Genomic DNA, 16,995 nt, shown 5'->3' with positions numbered 1-16,995 from the left:
GCGTGATTTATACTTATTATAAGTTTTCGCATTACTTTATATACTTTCATTTTTGTACAGCAGATCATTGAGTATTCGTACAAAATAGTGAATCATATACATCTCTATATTTGCGCGAAACGCGAGTCTTCCTTAAACACAACTGAAACCAATAATTTGTTTCTGAGCATTTGAGCGAGAGGCTTTTAACTTAATTTCTCAAGTTTAGTGGTTTGTTTTCATGGAATCCTGGAAAGCTGGATGATTTGACGAATGATGTATGTACGAAAGAAATACAAATATTTTATTCACGTACCACTCTCCATTACGTCTACTGAATTTTGCAACAAAATCGCCCAAAACATATACGGAGTCCATAATGACGTAAAACATTCATTTTGCCGACTTGTAAAGTATGCCAAAATTTAGCATTTTTTTAACGTTATCGTTTGAGTGTGTCTCTATCAACGACAAGCGTATTTTATTATACGAGAATACGAAGTTTACTGTCATTACTGCTAAGGTATGCTTTCTAGTCTTCGGCTCTTTGTAGCAGTCGATTAATGCTTCAGTCGGCTTTGATTTACCCCATGCATAACAACATTAATTGTTGGAGTTCTGATTATATTACTTAAAAGAAAAGTGAAAGTCACATCTCGGTATGTGCAAAATATGGCTTTGCCATCGAGATGGGCTGAACACGTAAATATTACACAAAAGATTCACTTCCAGTTAAGATTTTTCCTAGAAATCAATTAAATATGGTTTCGTTATTGCGAAGAATAAAATACTACACCACAGCTTGTGAAGAATAAAATACTGCGCGACAGTTTGTGAAGAATAAAATACTACACCACAGCTTGTGAAGAATAAAATACTACACCACAGCTTGTAAAGAATAAAATACTACGCCACAGGTTGTGAAGAATAAAATACTACACCACAGCTTGTAAAGAATAAAATACTACGCCACAGGTTGTGAAGAATAAAATACTGCGCCACAGGTTGTGAAGAATAAAATACTACGCCACAGGTTGTGAAGAATAAAATACTACACCACAGCTTGTAAAGAATAAAATACTACGCCACAGGTTGTGAAGAATAAAATACTGCGCCTCAGTTTGTGAAGAATAAAATACTGCGCGACAGCTTTCAACCAGTATTCAAACAAAAGCAGTAGATATTTCATTATTAAAATATGAAATTGAATAGCTGTTGAGTATATGTTTTCTGAAATGAAGTAACTTCGACAACGACTGAATATGGCTGAAGGACCCGAAGTAGCAAATGCAGACATCCGGCAAGATTTACTTCAGTATTTTGAAGAAAACCATCTAGCATGGCGTGAGCAACATGGACACATAATTGTCGATTTAAACGTGCAGACGGCCGAAAGGAAACTTCACATTCTTCGCGTGTATTTTCCTGGGAATTTTTCCAACGTTCGTGTAGAAGTTGCCGTCGTACAGCCGCTTGATGACGGAAATCCAATTCGTGAAAACGAAACGAGATTTCAAAGGCTCGGTCTACCTCCCGACGGCTGTCGAAAGATTTGTTTTTCGCTTCATGCACCTTTACCCAGCGAAGCTCGCGTCGTGATGAATGTAATTTTCATGAAAGTATTGTTGTGGCTTGCTGCGTATGAAGAACATCTGACAAGCAGTCAAGGCCTTCGGCAATGCTTGGAAGAATTTCAACGCGTAATAGTCACGTACCGTATAATAACGCAGTGGTCCTCCGCTCAAGTGATTCGTCTCGTACGTGAAATAAATAGACTTGATGAATACTACCGTAGAAACGGAATAAAATTGAAGCTGGAAAATAAATTTATTGATGTTACAATTACCCCTGCTAATGAGAGATGCATGTACACCTTACGCGTAATTCTGCCTCATGATTACCCAAATTTTTGCCCCAGTCTCGTGATTGTCCATCCACCACAGCTTCTTCAACGCAACGGCGAGCCAATCCCATCGAACTCGAGAGATTTTCACACACTTGACAGAATAGACGGCCACGGACAAAGCATTTGTCACTACGGCCAGCATGAATGGCTAGATTTTTTAACCGTTGCTCAGGTGTTCAAGAGAGGAGAAATTTGGATAAATGCCTACCATAACTATATGACGGGAAGTGAAGACGTTTTTGATGTTGTATTAAGTCGTGCTTCTCAATGCACTGAAAATTAGGGGTTGAAAAAGAGAAGATTTCTCCTTCTCTTCAAAGTTGGGTGTGATGAAAAAAGTTTTTTGAATTGTAATCATTTGAACTATCAATCACAAAAGCAGGACAAATTTGCAAATATTCAATAGCACCTTTGGATTTCTCAAATGTAGCTAAAGCACCTATAATTAAATTTGCTATGAATATTTCGAAATAAATCTGGGTGTTCCATTTATTATTTCATGTAAAAAATTGTATCCTTTTCAACGTAGCTATACTTATATTTTCAAAGCAAAAAATAAACTTTTTACACAACTGTTGTAGTAAAGTTGTTTTTACTATCGATCCTAAACGAGAAAGAAAACATTAGTTTAAAGGTTTTTATGCTAAGGGCGTTGATTACTTGTATTCCTTGACATCGGGAGGAGGAGGAGGGGTAAGGTGATTCTATATGGATATTGTTTACTCTTTCTATTCGATGAGATAAATAAGCAACAAGACTTATCCGTGTCTTTGGGAACATTTTCCCTTTAAATTATTAACGATGTGCTTTTATGCTAAACAATATAAAGAATGCAAACGCCATATCCTTATAGGAGACTAGACATCTATTTACATGTGAATTGTATGTGTGCACTATGCAGGTCATCTTGAGATCTGATTATGAAAAATGGGATTTTTCCCTTAATAATTCGTTGATAGACTACGGACATATATGGAAAAGTATATGTAATCAATCAATGTACTAGCACGATGTTCATCATTCTTGGTGTAGTTCATCCCGCTGAAGCATTCATTTCATGGATATGACCATCTACTCAAGCCTGAAATACGACTTTTCTTTTTCATGTCTCTTGAAGGTGGCACATTTTCATCACGGATGCACACATTGTTACTACACAAACCTCTACCTTTAGTCTCACATATCCGAGCACATTCTTCATTATTCTGGCAGAGTTTACCTTCCACGACGCATGTTACATCGAAATTCTTTAGCGAAAAAAACAACATAAGACTTTAGGAATGATACTCTAGACTCATTTATATATGTCAGTCGTTGCTTGGGACAGTTGAGTGTAGTTTTGCTTTGTAAGTTTGCAGGATTGGTTGTTTGATTGGGCACTGTGTGGGTGAATAATCTATTACATCAGCCAGACTTATAATTTAGAGTCGTAAAGAATTTTCTTTCTCGACAATGGTACGCCGCAAAAAAGCAATCTATTTTGATCTCCTTGTTGTCATTTCATGTGCACATGTAGGAAATCAATGCCCTTGATATTTTTCATGATGCTATGTGAGGATAGAACTTAGAAATAGTCTCGAGTCATTCGAGGATGGCTCATAACAACTAAGTTAGCAAACACTTTGTCTTCTTTAGCTTATTACAAGATGGGTAAACTCATCAACGTTTCTGATTTCGAAATTATCACATAGGGAGGTTGAAGTCCTTTCATATAATAGGCTAATGTTAGCCGCAGATGATTATAAATATATACATAAAAGAAATTGACCATTTCCTTTCCATGTTAAGCATGCATAAATATTTAGTTTTTGCTACTTAGGATATTTCTCTCGTGCAATGACTACTTTCTTTGCTGAAATGAGAGAGTTCTTCTAGATTGGATAATCCAAAACAAAGAAACTTTCAATATTGTAATATTGACAAAGGGAATGCTTAAAATGATGCTGCAAATAGCAACTGTAAAGTCCTGCTCAAGTAGCGAGTTATAGCTTAACAATATTTGTCAATGGGGCTTATTTTTTGCATCGTTTCTGGAGAAAATAACTTGCGCTGCCTGGCTTTAAGAGTCTTTGAAGCATATGAAATGAAAATGGTTTCTTTGTATGAAAGTTGATGCATGAATAGGCGTTGTGTACTTTTTTAACATTACATCATTCGATGGTATGAAAACATAGATCTTCATCAAGTCTTCGTCAATGGCAACATGCTTGACTTTTCTACAAAGTTAACGATTTTTCAACGTCTTTGAGTTATGCATGCATGCTTGCATGACGTGAACATTTAAGTGATTATTATATTATTTATTAACGTTGTACATACACAAGATGTTAATTTTTTGTTCAGTAAAAATTGTAGTGTGCAATGCTTATGCAAATTCGTATTTTATATTTTTTGTTAACAATGTTTTAATATACGTGAAGTGCAGTATAGTTGTTTCTTTATTGCGGCATCGTGCGAACTCGCCTCTTCCTTATAAGGAAAGCCAGGTTAATGCGTATAATGACGTTCGTTGCCACTTCATTTAATTGAAAATAATCGCAATTATTTAATTCGTTGTAATTTAGAATCAAGTCCATACTTGCTTGCTTCATCATACTTATAATAATACTCGCGCTTTTCGTGATCAATACGCACACCGATTATTTTGATATACCCCATTTTGATATTTATAGTGCGTTAATTCTCTGTTATTTTCTACTCGAGTTTATATTAGATAGCGTGATTTCATATCGATATTGTTGACAGATGTTAACGACACTCACCTTGTCGGCATCAAGTGCTTTTACTCTCGCGTGAAGACCGTCGTCTTCGAAGTTTGCACTTGACGGTTTGTCGAAATGGGACCAAAAAGAAGCGTCGTCTTCTAGTTTATCAAACGCTCTCCTCGAATGAATTAAACTCTTGGGAAGAGTTGCTCCATCGACAATCACAAATAATACATAGAATAAGGCACACCATTTAGGAATAGCTTTTTCCATATTTCGAAATTGATTTCAACTGAGATAATTAGTAAGAATGTAACAATAACCTCAAGGATGGTGGGCTTTAAGATTCTGTGGGTTCAGTGCATACGTGTGCGGATATTTTAGTACGTGCGTGGGCTTGTATGAAGACGACACATGACTAATTGTTGCTTTTTTGTACGCAATATCCGGAAGCTAATTCCCATTCTTTATGCTGTGTAAAGAATGCTTTTCAATCAATTAAATTGGAATTATCGTGTTTTCGTCAAATAGTTACCGCGGCGTGTACTTGTTTTCTAGCAACTATCAGTCAGCGAAATTTTTGCCTGCCCAAGTTTGTTCGTTTTTGAGAGCTTGCTTTTGTGTCTAGATGATAAGGCACTCGACCCCATGGCAAGCCCGCTTATGCTTATTGAAGGTCACTTCCTTGTTAGGCATAAAAAAGGGAATAAAAACTGATCAGCTTAAGGAAGTCGTGTTTAATAACAACAGGTGTGTCGAAATTGCTTCTCGAACATTTCGTTTTATCTACCTTTGTCCTTAGATCACGTGATTTCCTAAAAAGATTGAAGTCGATGAAAATTCAACCATGTTCAGATTTTGAACACAAATAAAGTTTGCGTGTTCGGGATACAATATTTCAAAATAAAGAAACTTGAGAAAGCGTCATTTTGTTTTATTCGAGTGTCAAGAGTTTTCTTAAAAGATTCGGTGTCGATGACAAAGACAATATACTTATCCAATTAAAGGTCAATCGTCGACTATAGCAAGTTTTTATTATAAACATGTTTTAGAGATTTTACTCTGTATTTCCCTCAAATATAACGTGATATGATCAAAACAATATAAAGTATATAGATTGTCCTATTTAGATCACCTATATCATGCAAAAAAGAAAGATGTAATTTGCAATGATCAAGCATCTAATTGCATCTAACTTGAGCTCAATACCATCACCACAGCGTCTAATCAGAGCTTTAAACTCTCTATAAAGCGATACGAGCTACCTAAACTTAATGATCGATTATATATTTCATCATGAAAGGTATAACATTTTGTAAATGAAAACGTATTGATTTATTTTGAGATATGGGAAAGTACATAACATGATTGCCACTCTTGAAGACATTTATTTGTTGGGATGGTTAAAGTAGGAGAAACTTTTTGCGTGTTGTAGCTAATGGGTGTGAGTGTAATCGACATGGATATTAATGTTCCTTGAATATTTATTTAAAGTACGGTGTATATGCCAAGTGGCAGTTGGACTCAGCGTATTACAGATATTTGATGAAATAACGAAGGATAAAAGTTACGCCGACAAATAACTACCAACAGAGTCTTTCAGTTCAAAAATCAGGTTATGACATTCATCAATATTGGATAATGTAATGAAGATAAAAATACACATCGGATGATGGGAATACTTTGAATATGAACTGTTTTAAACTTAATGTCGTATTTTGAAATTGTGTTGCCAGGAAAGGGAATATATAGCAGCTGTTTAATGATGATAAAGCAAAATGTAGCCATTTCAAAGTCGTGTCTTTGTAACTTCACCAATGCCGGTATCTTTTGAAATCTTTGACAAGGAACTTACTTACTTGAAAACGTGATTTTGCAGCGGTTCCCGTAAGGAAAGTTGTAGAAAAAACTGGGTTTTTTTCATTTCTTCGAGAAAAGTAGTCGGACGAATTTGTTTGGAAATGACCTTTTAGTAAAAACTAAACCCACAGAACTCTAATCACATCAATCTGGAAATTTAAAATATCCTAGCTTGCCGTATGCACAGCACGAAAATATATTTTGTGAGACTAGACATGGAGAAAATATTGGCATTTAGATCACAGAAGAATGTACATTGTATATGTGTACACCCACGTCAATTATGTGAATGAAACCGACAAAAAAACAATTCGTCGGTTTCGCTGTTTATACTTCAATATACTTAATCAATATACTCAATAAATATATATAATATAAATATAAATTTCTTTCGGTGTAACCCTGGTGAATTTTACCAATATTTAATGTTTGCTCACTTGCGTAGGAGTAGCATGGACTACAAGTATTTAGGATGTACTTAAGATATTTGGCGCTCTCTGCTATGAATTACACGCGGGCACGAATTACATGACGAAGATAAAATTACACACAACATTTACACGTACGTAATATTCACTCGCACTTTTTTGGTTTATTGCTAAACATAAATGATGATATATTTCTTGAAAAAATTTGTGCTGTTTATTTAACGCCATGAAAGTAATAAGTTATTGGAACAGACTTTAAACTTAAATTCAAACTAGGCTTATCTCCACGTTTCAAACGCTTCGTCAGGGATTGAAGTGCATGTTTACGTCTCTTCTATAATTGTGTCCATATCTTCAGTTTTTATTACACTTTTGTTCATAATTATGATACACATTCTAGCTGAGTGGATGGTTTGAACCCGGAAGTATCGTTACAAGTTTCTTAATGTTGATCTTCGGAGTCGAGATGACTACCTGTTGTCGAAACGTCAGTCAACTTAAACATCAACAGTCTATCTCGGGACTGTACTAACCTGGATGATCCATTTCTATACAAAACACACTTTTTAGAATTGGTTTCATCTGAGTTGTGTATAATCTTAGCATGTCGACATATTGTATGGTCTATTGGCGTTACAGTTAATTCAAATACCATCTACGTATCTTATTTTGTGTTAACGATTTATGACTCGATTTTGCTCAGTAATATATATGTAATATGTATTAGTATGTATTCAACAATTGTAGTTTTTAAACATGGACCGTATAGCAATAACCGCAACGCTCATGTTAGATGTGGGTTCGGTTGGATCTCATTGCCTCTGCTTATGCTACGCCTTCTTTAATCAACTGCGTCTCCCATCACAATGATTTCACTCAACATTCTATCGTGCTTCTATATATAATCATCTGTTGTTATGTGCTTAGCGTGTTGACACATGTCCCATAGCACTTTCGGTATGTCTGCCTATGGAAAATTCAATGAGAAAAATTCAAACAATTTAAAAATGCTTGCCTTCCCACACAGTTCAATGTTGCTGTATGACGTTGCCTAATATGTCCATTTTGATCCATTCATGTGGGAGAAAAAAGGGGAAGTAAATGCAGACATTTTTAAAAACTTTCTTCACTCGTGGGCAAGAGAGTTTAGTTGCATCATTGAACAAGAATGTATAATTTTACCAAACAACCATCTAAAAATTTCAGCCGTATTAGGTCGTAATGTGTAGATAAACAAGATGACAAGCTTGTGCGAACTACTGTCGTCAAGAAATAGCCCGAAAACAAACTTATAGAAAAATGAAAAGCATCGTTCATTTGGTTTTCCTAGTAAAGAATTTTTAGGGAGCTTTTTGACAATGCGTTCCTTACCAGTTAAACAATTAAAAGCTTAAAAATTTATGCATTAAAGTAGGATTTTTCCTTATAAAGAAAAGGCTAATTATAGTTGTCTCTAACACTTCGAATCATTTGAATTGATTAGATTATTTCTTGTTTGTCGAATGTTCTGGAAAAACTATGAACGGATATAACTTTCTGAAAGATAACACAAACATCACATGATCTAATGACCAATTTATATCTCCAGAATTTGAAGAGAAGTTAGGTCATTTACGACACGTAAACGTGAACTTTTCAGCCAAAACAATTAATGTTTTCACGTCGTGCCATGTTGGAGGTTTATTCAAAAGATAAGACTTCATCAATGTTGTTGTGGACTCCAGCCGGCGTGGGCGAACGTTATTGTTTTGTAAAATCCCTAAAGATTGGTTGCAAGTCAAGAATTGTAATTTCGTCTATACATATTATAAAATGATAAAAATTATTTATGTGCAATACAATACTATAATTCATTTCAGCTCTCCCTAATGGAGCTTTTCAGAACCAAATACATGCAACAAGAAGATTAACATGTAAGGATGAAATTAATAGCTTTCTAATTAAGTAAATCTATGACTATTTTCAAAAATTTTGCTCATCACTGGCTACAGATGAACTCGAAGGGAACAGCTTTTAAGAGGGATGGTTAACCTCGAGTAAATTTGGCTGCATTGTGCGCACAATCGTTATATGTTCAGGTAAAAACATCATTAAGATAAAACATCAAGATAAAACATCATTTATTGCAACTAGGATATGCATTGCTTCGCCTTCTCCTTTGTGAAACTTGTAGCTACAGAGAGAGAGCGTTGGTAAAATACTTATATATAATTACATAATTCGCCAGCGTAGATAATAAAATATTCAATATACGTTAATTCTACAAGACTACAATATGAAAAGGAAAACTAGTTCAACATATATATATATGTATACACAAACATATATACACTACATCATGCAAAGAGCGTAAGTGAAATAACTCAGATAATCTTTAAGTTAATAATTAATCACATTGGTTTACATTGGTTGATTTCAACTATATTTTCTTGTCTACTGAAGTTTACGTAAAATGGAGGGAATTATATTTTAGTTAACTGTATATGGCATAAACGTTTATCATCGTTTACTGTATGTATTTTGATCCGTAATTCAAAAGAGACATACTAAATTCAGTAAACTGTTCATTATGGTACTATCTTACAGTTTCCTTCTTGCTGTTAATCTGTTTTTCTACTTTTGTATTACTGAGTGGTAGTGTTCCCGGGTCCTCCAGACATTTTGGTGGGTTTAGTGCGAATGAGCATATACCCTGAGAACCACTTTGGCACATTGGCTCGCATTCTGGATGAGAGTTACAAATTTTTGTATTTTCTACGATACATTCACCCTCAGTCTAAAATATTGGAGAATTTTCTGTCGTAAATATAAATGTAGGCTCTTCCCGTCAAAGTATTCACGTTTTTTGTTTCCAACCACAGCCATAATGTGTACTTTCTTAGATATTTATGCATATGCTCTGTTTCCTAAGGTACTCATGTTCTTTGTTTCTTCCATAACATATTTTTCGCGTATTTCATGTATTTTATGTTCAGAGTTTATTTTTTTCAAAATATTCTCTGTTTTTATATTCTCAATTCCTTCATACAATTTTTGTTTATGATCGTCATGCTTAGTTGTACACGCTATGGTTTGTGGTATTATATTCTTCATACTTACCCAGTTTGAAGTGACTAAAACAAGGAAGATAAGAACAATTCGCCAAACTGAAGTGGATTCCATCTGTTCACAGAGATTTGACTATGTAGTATTAAGCTCAGAATTTATTTGATTTTGGCAGTTTGTATATGTGTTGTGAAATGTCTTCAAAACTTCTTTTTATCATACCTATACACCGGAAATTTAATCTTCTGAAAGCCAATCAGCTTAAAAGCCCAAGCAATTTAAATTAATTTTTGCAAAGCTGTGACAAAGACAGGAAACGTATGAAAATTGTTTGACGTCTTTCAAAAAGAAGCTTTTTAAAGCAAATTTTTCTGCAGAATTATTTAGACCAAAGTGCTACTCTACTCACCACCCAGGCGTGGATTTTCCCATAATGCCGTTTGGGCTTCTCTATATAATTTGACATGTATCGTTCTCTCATTCTACTCCATACTTCTCGTAATAAATTCATCAAAAGAATATATGAGAATGAACTAAATAACATTTGTAGTGTATTTTTTTGTATTACTTTTATAGTTCTGGGAAAAGAAGAAGCGTAACACCGAAAAAACTGAAGGTCGAGGTTTACAAAAACGTCCACTGCAAAGTGAGGGGGTAATGTATAATGACTGAGGTTGTCTAGGACTGTTCATACTTTAGTCACGAGGGCTTTAAGCCATAAGTTACGGGAGGCTTAGACCATTAATCACGGGGCCTTATGCCTTCAATCACTGGGGCCTTTGGCATTTAGTCACGGGGGCCTTAGGCCTTCAGTCACTGGGGCCTTATGCCCCAGGTTAGGCAAGTACTCCCCAAGAAAATTTTGATTTCAAGGAACTTGGACGTGTAACTTTCAACGTTTTAGAGCATTGCAAGTCGCATTTTGTGAGCATAGTTTTGATGTAAAAGTATTTCATTTTCTTAAAGTTTTTATGAAAGAAAATTGTAGTCTTCTGATTGCATTCTTAAGATCATTGAAAATGACTTGATATTTCACTCAAATTATTCTAGACTTACTGAACTTTGCAATGTGATATCATAGTGACGTTACATTCGCGTAATGAGCACGATAAATATCTTTAGAAATAGTTGACCAACTCGATTTTATAAAAAGAAAAATAATTAAGTCATTTTAATAGCATTTGCAATCAGATAGTTTCCTGTCATAAACATTTTTCAGAAAAATTATAAATTAATCGCAGTTAGTTGTTCTTGACCAACACAAAGCTAGTCAATAACATGACAACTGTAATTAGATAATTGCTGTATCGTGTATTATCGATAAAATTTGAAAAAACTCAACAACCGCGCCATTTATGATAAAAGCTGATGGCAAAAGTTGGTTACATCATCAACTCGACGTAAAAACGTTAAGAAATATTTGTAGTTTTTCAGCTAAGGCAATCGTGAATTCATGATTTTCTCAGTCAATTATCATGTCATAATTAATATTACAATGAAAGTATGTAAAAAATACAACTTTCAGGAGCGATGGAAAACTTAAAGTAAATTTGGTTTTATTCTGCCCTCAGTTGAGCTATGTTCTGGTAAAAATTCGCTAAACTAGAGGGCATTCAATGACGTCTTAGCTACCTTAGCCCCGCATTAACAAATAATGATATAGAAGCGGGTTAAAACTCCTAGCTACATCACAATATACAGCATGCGTAGAAATTATACACGATCTAATTATCCACTCAATATTTGATATGAAAAGGACAACAAGCATTTGTTCATTTCTTGTTAAATTTTCATCCAAAGTTAACCAAATTTTGCTCACTTACTATGCTGATAGGAAATGTCCCCTCTAAAACACACATACATAAATAATAACTAAGGTAATTGCGTAGTCTCTTGACGGATAATCAAGATATTCAACATACGTCATTTTAAACCATACTGCTACATAAAAACGCAACCTAGATCTTCATTGCCATGCCGTCTCCTTTTGGAACTTACGCAGAGAGCATGAGCGTTAGTAAAATAACTCAGATTTTCTGTATTGTTAACTTTAATCACATGGGCTTAAGAAGGCGAAAAATTTTGAGTTCGGTGTACACTAAGAATAAACTTCATTTAATAACATGTTTTTACTGTATTTGGATGTGCGATATAAGTTTAAAAAATGTGTGGTAAATACACCAAAGTACTATTTGTGATGGTTGATAATTTGTACTGTTCTTACGAATGTTTATCATCTTGTTGCGAAAATCCATTCTCTTTATCCTGGGAAATTAATTTCCTTATTCGTTTCGATAGGTGGAGCTCCTGTGTCAATATAACATAGATTAAATGCGCATATACCTGACGGATCAGGTCCACACATTTGTTCACATTGTCTATCGTCTGTACACGATTGTACGCCTTCTGGGATACATTGCCCTGTCGCCTGGAATTTAAAAGAATTTTCTGTAAGTCAAGGTATTCATGTTTTTGTTTCGTTAGGTAATTCACTTTGTCTTCTTATGATATTAGTGTTATCTGTTTCCTAAGATATTCACATTCTATGTTTCGTAAGGTATTTCATTTTTGAGCTATTTGTTTCTGTATCCCAGAATATTCCAGTTTTCTGTTTGATTTTTAGGTAATCAATTCGCCTTTTTACTTATGTCATTTATTTTCTCTGTTTCTTAGCATGATAATTCGGCATCCCTCTTTTTGTATTTGTGTTCTTTTCTTAAACATATTCTCTGTTTTACGGTCATATATGTTGTCTATTCACCGAGGCATCTATGTTTATCGTCATACTATAAGTTAGTGTTTACCCTCTTTGGTTGTAGCTGTAGATTCTTCATACTTACCCAGTTTGAAGTGACTAAAACAAGGAAGATAAGAACAACTCGTCCAGCTGAAGTGAATTCCATCAGTTCCTTGGAATTTAACTATTCCTTCTTCTGCTTCGGAGTTTAAGTTACTTGACCTCTCACATGTGATATGAAATGTCTTCAAAACCTTCCTTTTTATCATATACACAGCTGAAATGTAATCTTTTGAAAGCCAATCAGCTTAAAAGCCCGTGCAATTAGACTTAATGTTTGCAATTTTTTCACAAAGAGAGGAAACGTTATTGTTTAAGGTCTTTTAATCACCATTATTAAAATGCTTCAAATTAGAAGACTCAAAACAGAAAAGAGGTGCATCCTTATTCGCTGCCATATTCGCTGTAAATAGAAAAAGCCAACTTTTAGAATAGGTGTATTGAAAAGGATGATGATGGAGAACGATTACAGTTTTATAATGTTATGCTAAAACTGGTGCAATGCTTCACGGTAGCACTTTTTGAACATCTTTATCTTAAGTCAACATCTACAGGGCATGCAAAGTACAGAAACATGCTGCGAGAATATTTCTGTGTAATGATCATGACTGTCGAAGCATTATTCTCTTGAGACGGCTTAATTGAATTCGTCCTACGATGAAGTAGGAATCGTGAAATTGTCAATAATTTATAACAAAGAAAATTGGACCACTCCTGATTATTTAAGGAACACGTTTCCTAATAATACTGATGTGCATTCAAGAGTAACAAATCATGAACATATCGAACAACATACCATTATAACTACGTGAAAAACATTTCCTTTTCTCTTTTAAGAAATCGTTTAAGAAACCTGAACTATGTTTTTCATGCATATGCAGTGCATGATCATTTGTGGTGAAGGAATGAAAGACAGGCTTGCATTACTGCTGGAAGTGTTATGTTTTTAACTTTATTTCTTGTTTCAATTATATAGCTCTGCGGTATCAAATGAAACACATAACACTGAGAATACTGCAAGGTGAGGGACTGATGTGGACTGTTGGGGGTCTTGGATTTTTTTATACTTGATATTCATGTAAGCCTTAGGCGTTTTCCTACTATGATTGTTCCGTATATGGTCCCCCAGAAAATTTTGATTTCAATGGCCTTGAAGGTGCAATTTCTAGCATTTTAGATCAATATGCAAAGACGATTTTGTGAGCAAAAGTCTGAATGCAAAACCGCTTAATTTTTTTCAAGTGTTTATGACAGGAAACTATCTTCTTCTGATTGCATTGTAAAGATCATCGAAAATGACTTGGTAATTTTTCACTTGTTTTCGCTTACCACAGATATTGAACTTTGCATTGTGATACCATAGTGATGTTAAGCGCGTAATAAACGAGACGGTTGTCTCTAGAAATAAGAAATCAAAAAGAAATATTTTGGTATTTTAATTGTTTTTTGCTGTGCAGTCAATATCACGACAAATACAATTAGATAATTGTTGTATCGTGCATTATAATATAACGCGTGCGCTAATTAGTCTATTGCTGCGTTTTCATTAGCCTGTGCTAATGTGGGTTACCGATTTGAGCGCAATCAATCAAAGATTGAAAATAAATCAATCAAAGATAATTTGCAAATCAATCATCAATACACGTTAGAGGAAAACTGAATTTGATTCATTTGTTTCAAATTCATCTGTTTTACATCATTGTTAATTTATAAAAGAAATAAAAGACATTTTTCGTGTTTGTAAATGCTTATGCAAACCTCGGAGACCGGTTTGGGAGAATTACGGAGCAGATTACTCGACCTTTGGTCTTGGGTTTTCTTCGGTCTGCCCTCGAGTTCTCCTAAACGTCTCCTCGGCTTAGCCTAAGCCTGTGAAAACACGAAAAACATCTTCTGCTCCTTAATTTATACAATTTAAAAAAAAACTGAAAGCGAAGGTTACGCCGTTTATTATAAAGATAATGACAGCAAAAGCAAGTCATTTGCATTACGTAAACGTTGAGAAATATTTGTGGCTTTTCAGCTAAACGCCAGTTGTCATTTCCTCAGCCAATTATGGCTATAATTATTCTGACAGCATAATTTATTAATAATCATAATGACAATATGAATAGAATTCTTTATCACTGCCTGTCCATCACTGTGTTAAAGAAGACAAAGGAGACGGCTTTTAGCAGCGACGGAAAACTTAAGTAAATTTTGTCGTATTGTGCACACAGAGACTAGTTATCTTCACGTGAAAACATCGTTAACTAGGGGGTTAACTCTTCTGTCCCGCATAACGCTAAACAGGATAAACTCCTACATCAATATACATCATAGATAGCAATTATGAATGATCTAATTGCGCGTCAGTATATTTGATCGGAAGAAGCAAGACAAAGCAAAACAAACTTTTTTTTCATTCTCTTTTAATTTTTATCCAAATTCAGCCAAATTTTAATAACTTCTTGCTAGGCCAATGGGAAATGCGCCCAAACACACACGCAAACATAAAAACTCGTTAGTTTGACAACTTCTTCGCTGAGGTAATGAAAATAATCAATATACGTTGTTGTTGCTATGTGAACTCGTAAACATCACCTGCACCTCTTCTGGTGAAAGTTGTTCTTAGTAAGGGTGGTGGATAAAATAACTAAGATTATCTGCCAAGTACAGTTAAATCCCGTGGGTTTAAAAGGGCAGTAAAATTGGAGCTTTGTATATACTCTACAGAGTGAACCTTTTATTTATCATCATCTATTTGTACTGTGTTTTGATGTGCAATTCTGAGGTGTATCCTCTTGGATTTGCGAAAGAAAAAATAATTGAAGCTCTGTGTGCGCTCTTCGGAATACACTTCTTTTATTTTCATATGTTTGCTGTAATTTGATGTACAATAATTTAAAATAGATATACTAAATAACCAATGTACTTTTTGTGGTATTTAATAATCTTTACTGCTTTTATAAATGTTTATCATCTTGTTGCTGACAATCTCTTTACTTGTTATTCCAATGGTCCGCTTCCTGTGTCAACGAAACATTGGTTTGCTGCACAAATGCCTATGGCGTTGTTTACACACATTGGTTCACAGTCTTCAGGAACCATACATGATGCGCCTTGTTGGATACATTGCCCTGTTGCCTGGAATGTCAAAGAATTTTCTTTCATTAAATATTAACGTGCGTTGTATCGGTCTCGAGATATTCACATTGTTGTTCCCTTGAGTATTCATCTTCTCTGTCCTTAGGTATCAGTGTTAGTTGTCTGTTTCGTAATATGTTCATATTCTATGTTTCTGGGGTATTTAAGGTATTTCATTCTCGACGTATTCATTTTTTTGCATGTGCTCTGGGATATTCGTGTTTTCTGTTTGAAGGTAATCAATTAGTCTTTTTACTAAGTCATTTATGTTCTCTGTTTCTTAACATATACCCTTTTCACTTTTTTGTATTTAAACATATTCACTGTTGTTCTTGTTATAAATGTTCTCCATTCACAGAGGTAGTTATGTTTATCGTCATACTTAGTATTTACACATTACAGTTTGTAGCATTAAATTCTTCATACTTACCCAGTTTGAAGTGAGTAAAACAGAGAAGACTAGAACAATTCGCCAAATTGAAGTGGATTTCATTTTCACCGCGTTTTGAGTTTGTCGTCTTCTCCTTTGATGTTTAAGTAACTTTTACCTCACGTACGTGTTACAATGGCTGCAGACCTTTCTTTTTATGCATACAGCAGAATACTAATCATCTAGAAACCAATCAGCTTAAAAGTCCAGGCAATTAGAATTAATTTTTGCAATTGTTTTACAAAGAAAGGAAACGTTATTGTTTAAGTTTTTTTATCACCCAGCTTTACATTGCTTCTTATTTATCAAAGACTGGATCGCAGTTTTTATAAAAATTTAAACTATAATTTAATAATTATCGATATTTACTTTACTCTAAAACACCCTATGTGTAAAAATGTTTGTTGACGCTTGGCTCGTTGCAAGTAGAATTACGTAGGCGCTCTTGATAACCGCGGGCTCAACTTAATTCACGAAAGCAACGTCCTTTACTGTGCAGGAGCCTTTTGAGCTTTTTCCGTGCCACGTGTGCCGTCTGTGCCAAGCAACCAACATTTTGAAAAATTTCAGACACGAATAAACGCTTCTTGATAAATGCTTGAAAAGTCGTTTCCTATCAGTACGCATGCGTAGTATTGCAAACGTACACATAGCGAAAAAATTGCGGCGAGAAGCGGTATAGTTAATGATGCTGTATGGGACGATGAATAGTGAATTAC

At 34.6% G+C, this 16,995-nt stretch overlaps 1 protein-coding gene and 2 long non-coding RNA genes across 3 annotated transcripts; 1 reads left to right on the top strand and 2 right to left on the bottom strand.

Annotated features, from left to right (window-relative positions):
- Window positions 1-2,646: 2,646 nt before the first annotated feature.
- LOC124434714 lies at window positions 2,647-4,938 on the bottom strand. Its single transcript, XM_046984618.1, has 2 exons — window positions 4,648-4,938; window positions 2,647-3,132 (listed from the first exon to the last, which is right to left on the bottom strand). Exons 1-2 carry the CDS (start codon window positions 4,861-4,863, stop codon window positions 2,941-2,943), a joined length of 408 nt encoding a protein of 135 aa, XP_046840574.1. The 5' UTR covers window positions 4,864-4,938; the 3' UTR covers window positions 2,647-2,940.
- Window positions 4,939-5,356: 418 nt separating this feature from the next.
- On the top strand, window positions 5,357-7,653 carry LOC124434722. Its single transcript, XR_006944868.1, has 2 exons — window positions 5,357-7,012; window positions 7,279-7,653. It is a non-coding gene; the product is annotated as an uncharacterized LOC124434722 (long non-coding RNA).
- A 1,328-nt stretch (window positions 7,654-8,981) lies between these two features.
- LOC124434717 lies at window positions 8,982-10,491 on the bottom strand. The gene is made up of 2 exons (XR_006944863.1): window positions 9,978-10,491; window positions 8,982-9,654 (listed from the first exon to the last, which is right to left on the bottom strand). It is a non-coding gene; the product is annotated as an uncharacterized LOC124434717 (long non-coding RNA).
- Between the last annotated feature and the right edge of the window lie 6,504 nt (window positions 10,492-16,995).

Source organism: Xenia sp. Carnegie-2017, unplaced genomic scaffold (assembly GCF_021976095.1).
Source record: "Xenia sp. Carnegie-2017 unplaced genomic scaffold, XeniaSp_v1 HiC_scaffold_14, whole genome shotgun sequence".
Lineage (NCBI taxonomy): Eukaryota > Metazoa > Cnidaria > Anthozoa > Malacalcyonacea > Xeniidae > Xenia > Xenia sp. Carnegie-2017.
Note: the sequence above shows the minus strand (reverse complement) of the source record. Positions and strands in the feature narration are given on the sequence as shown.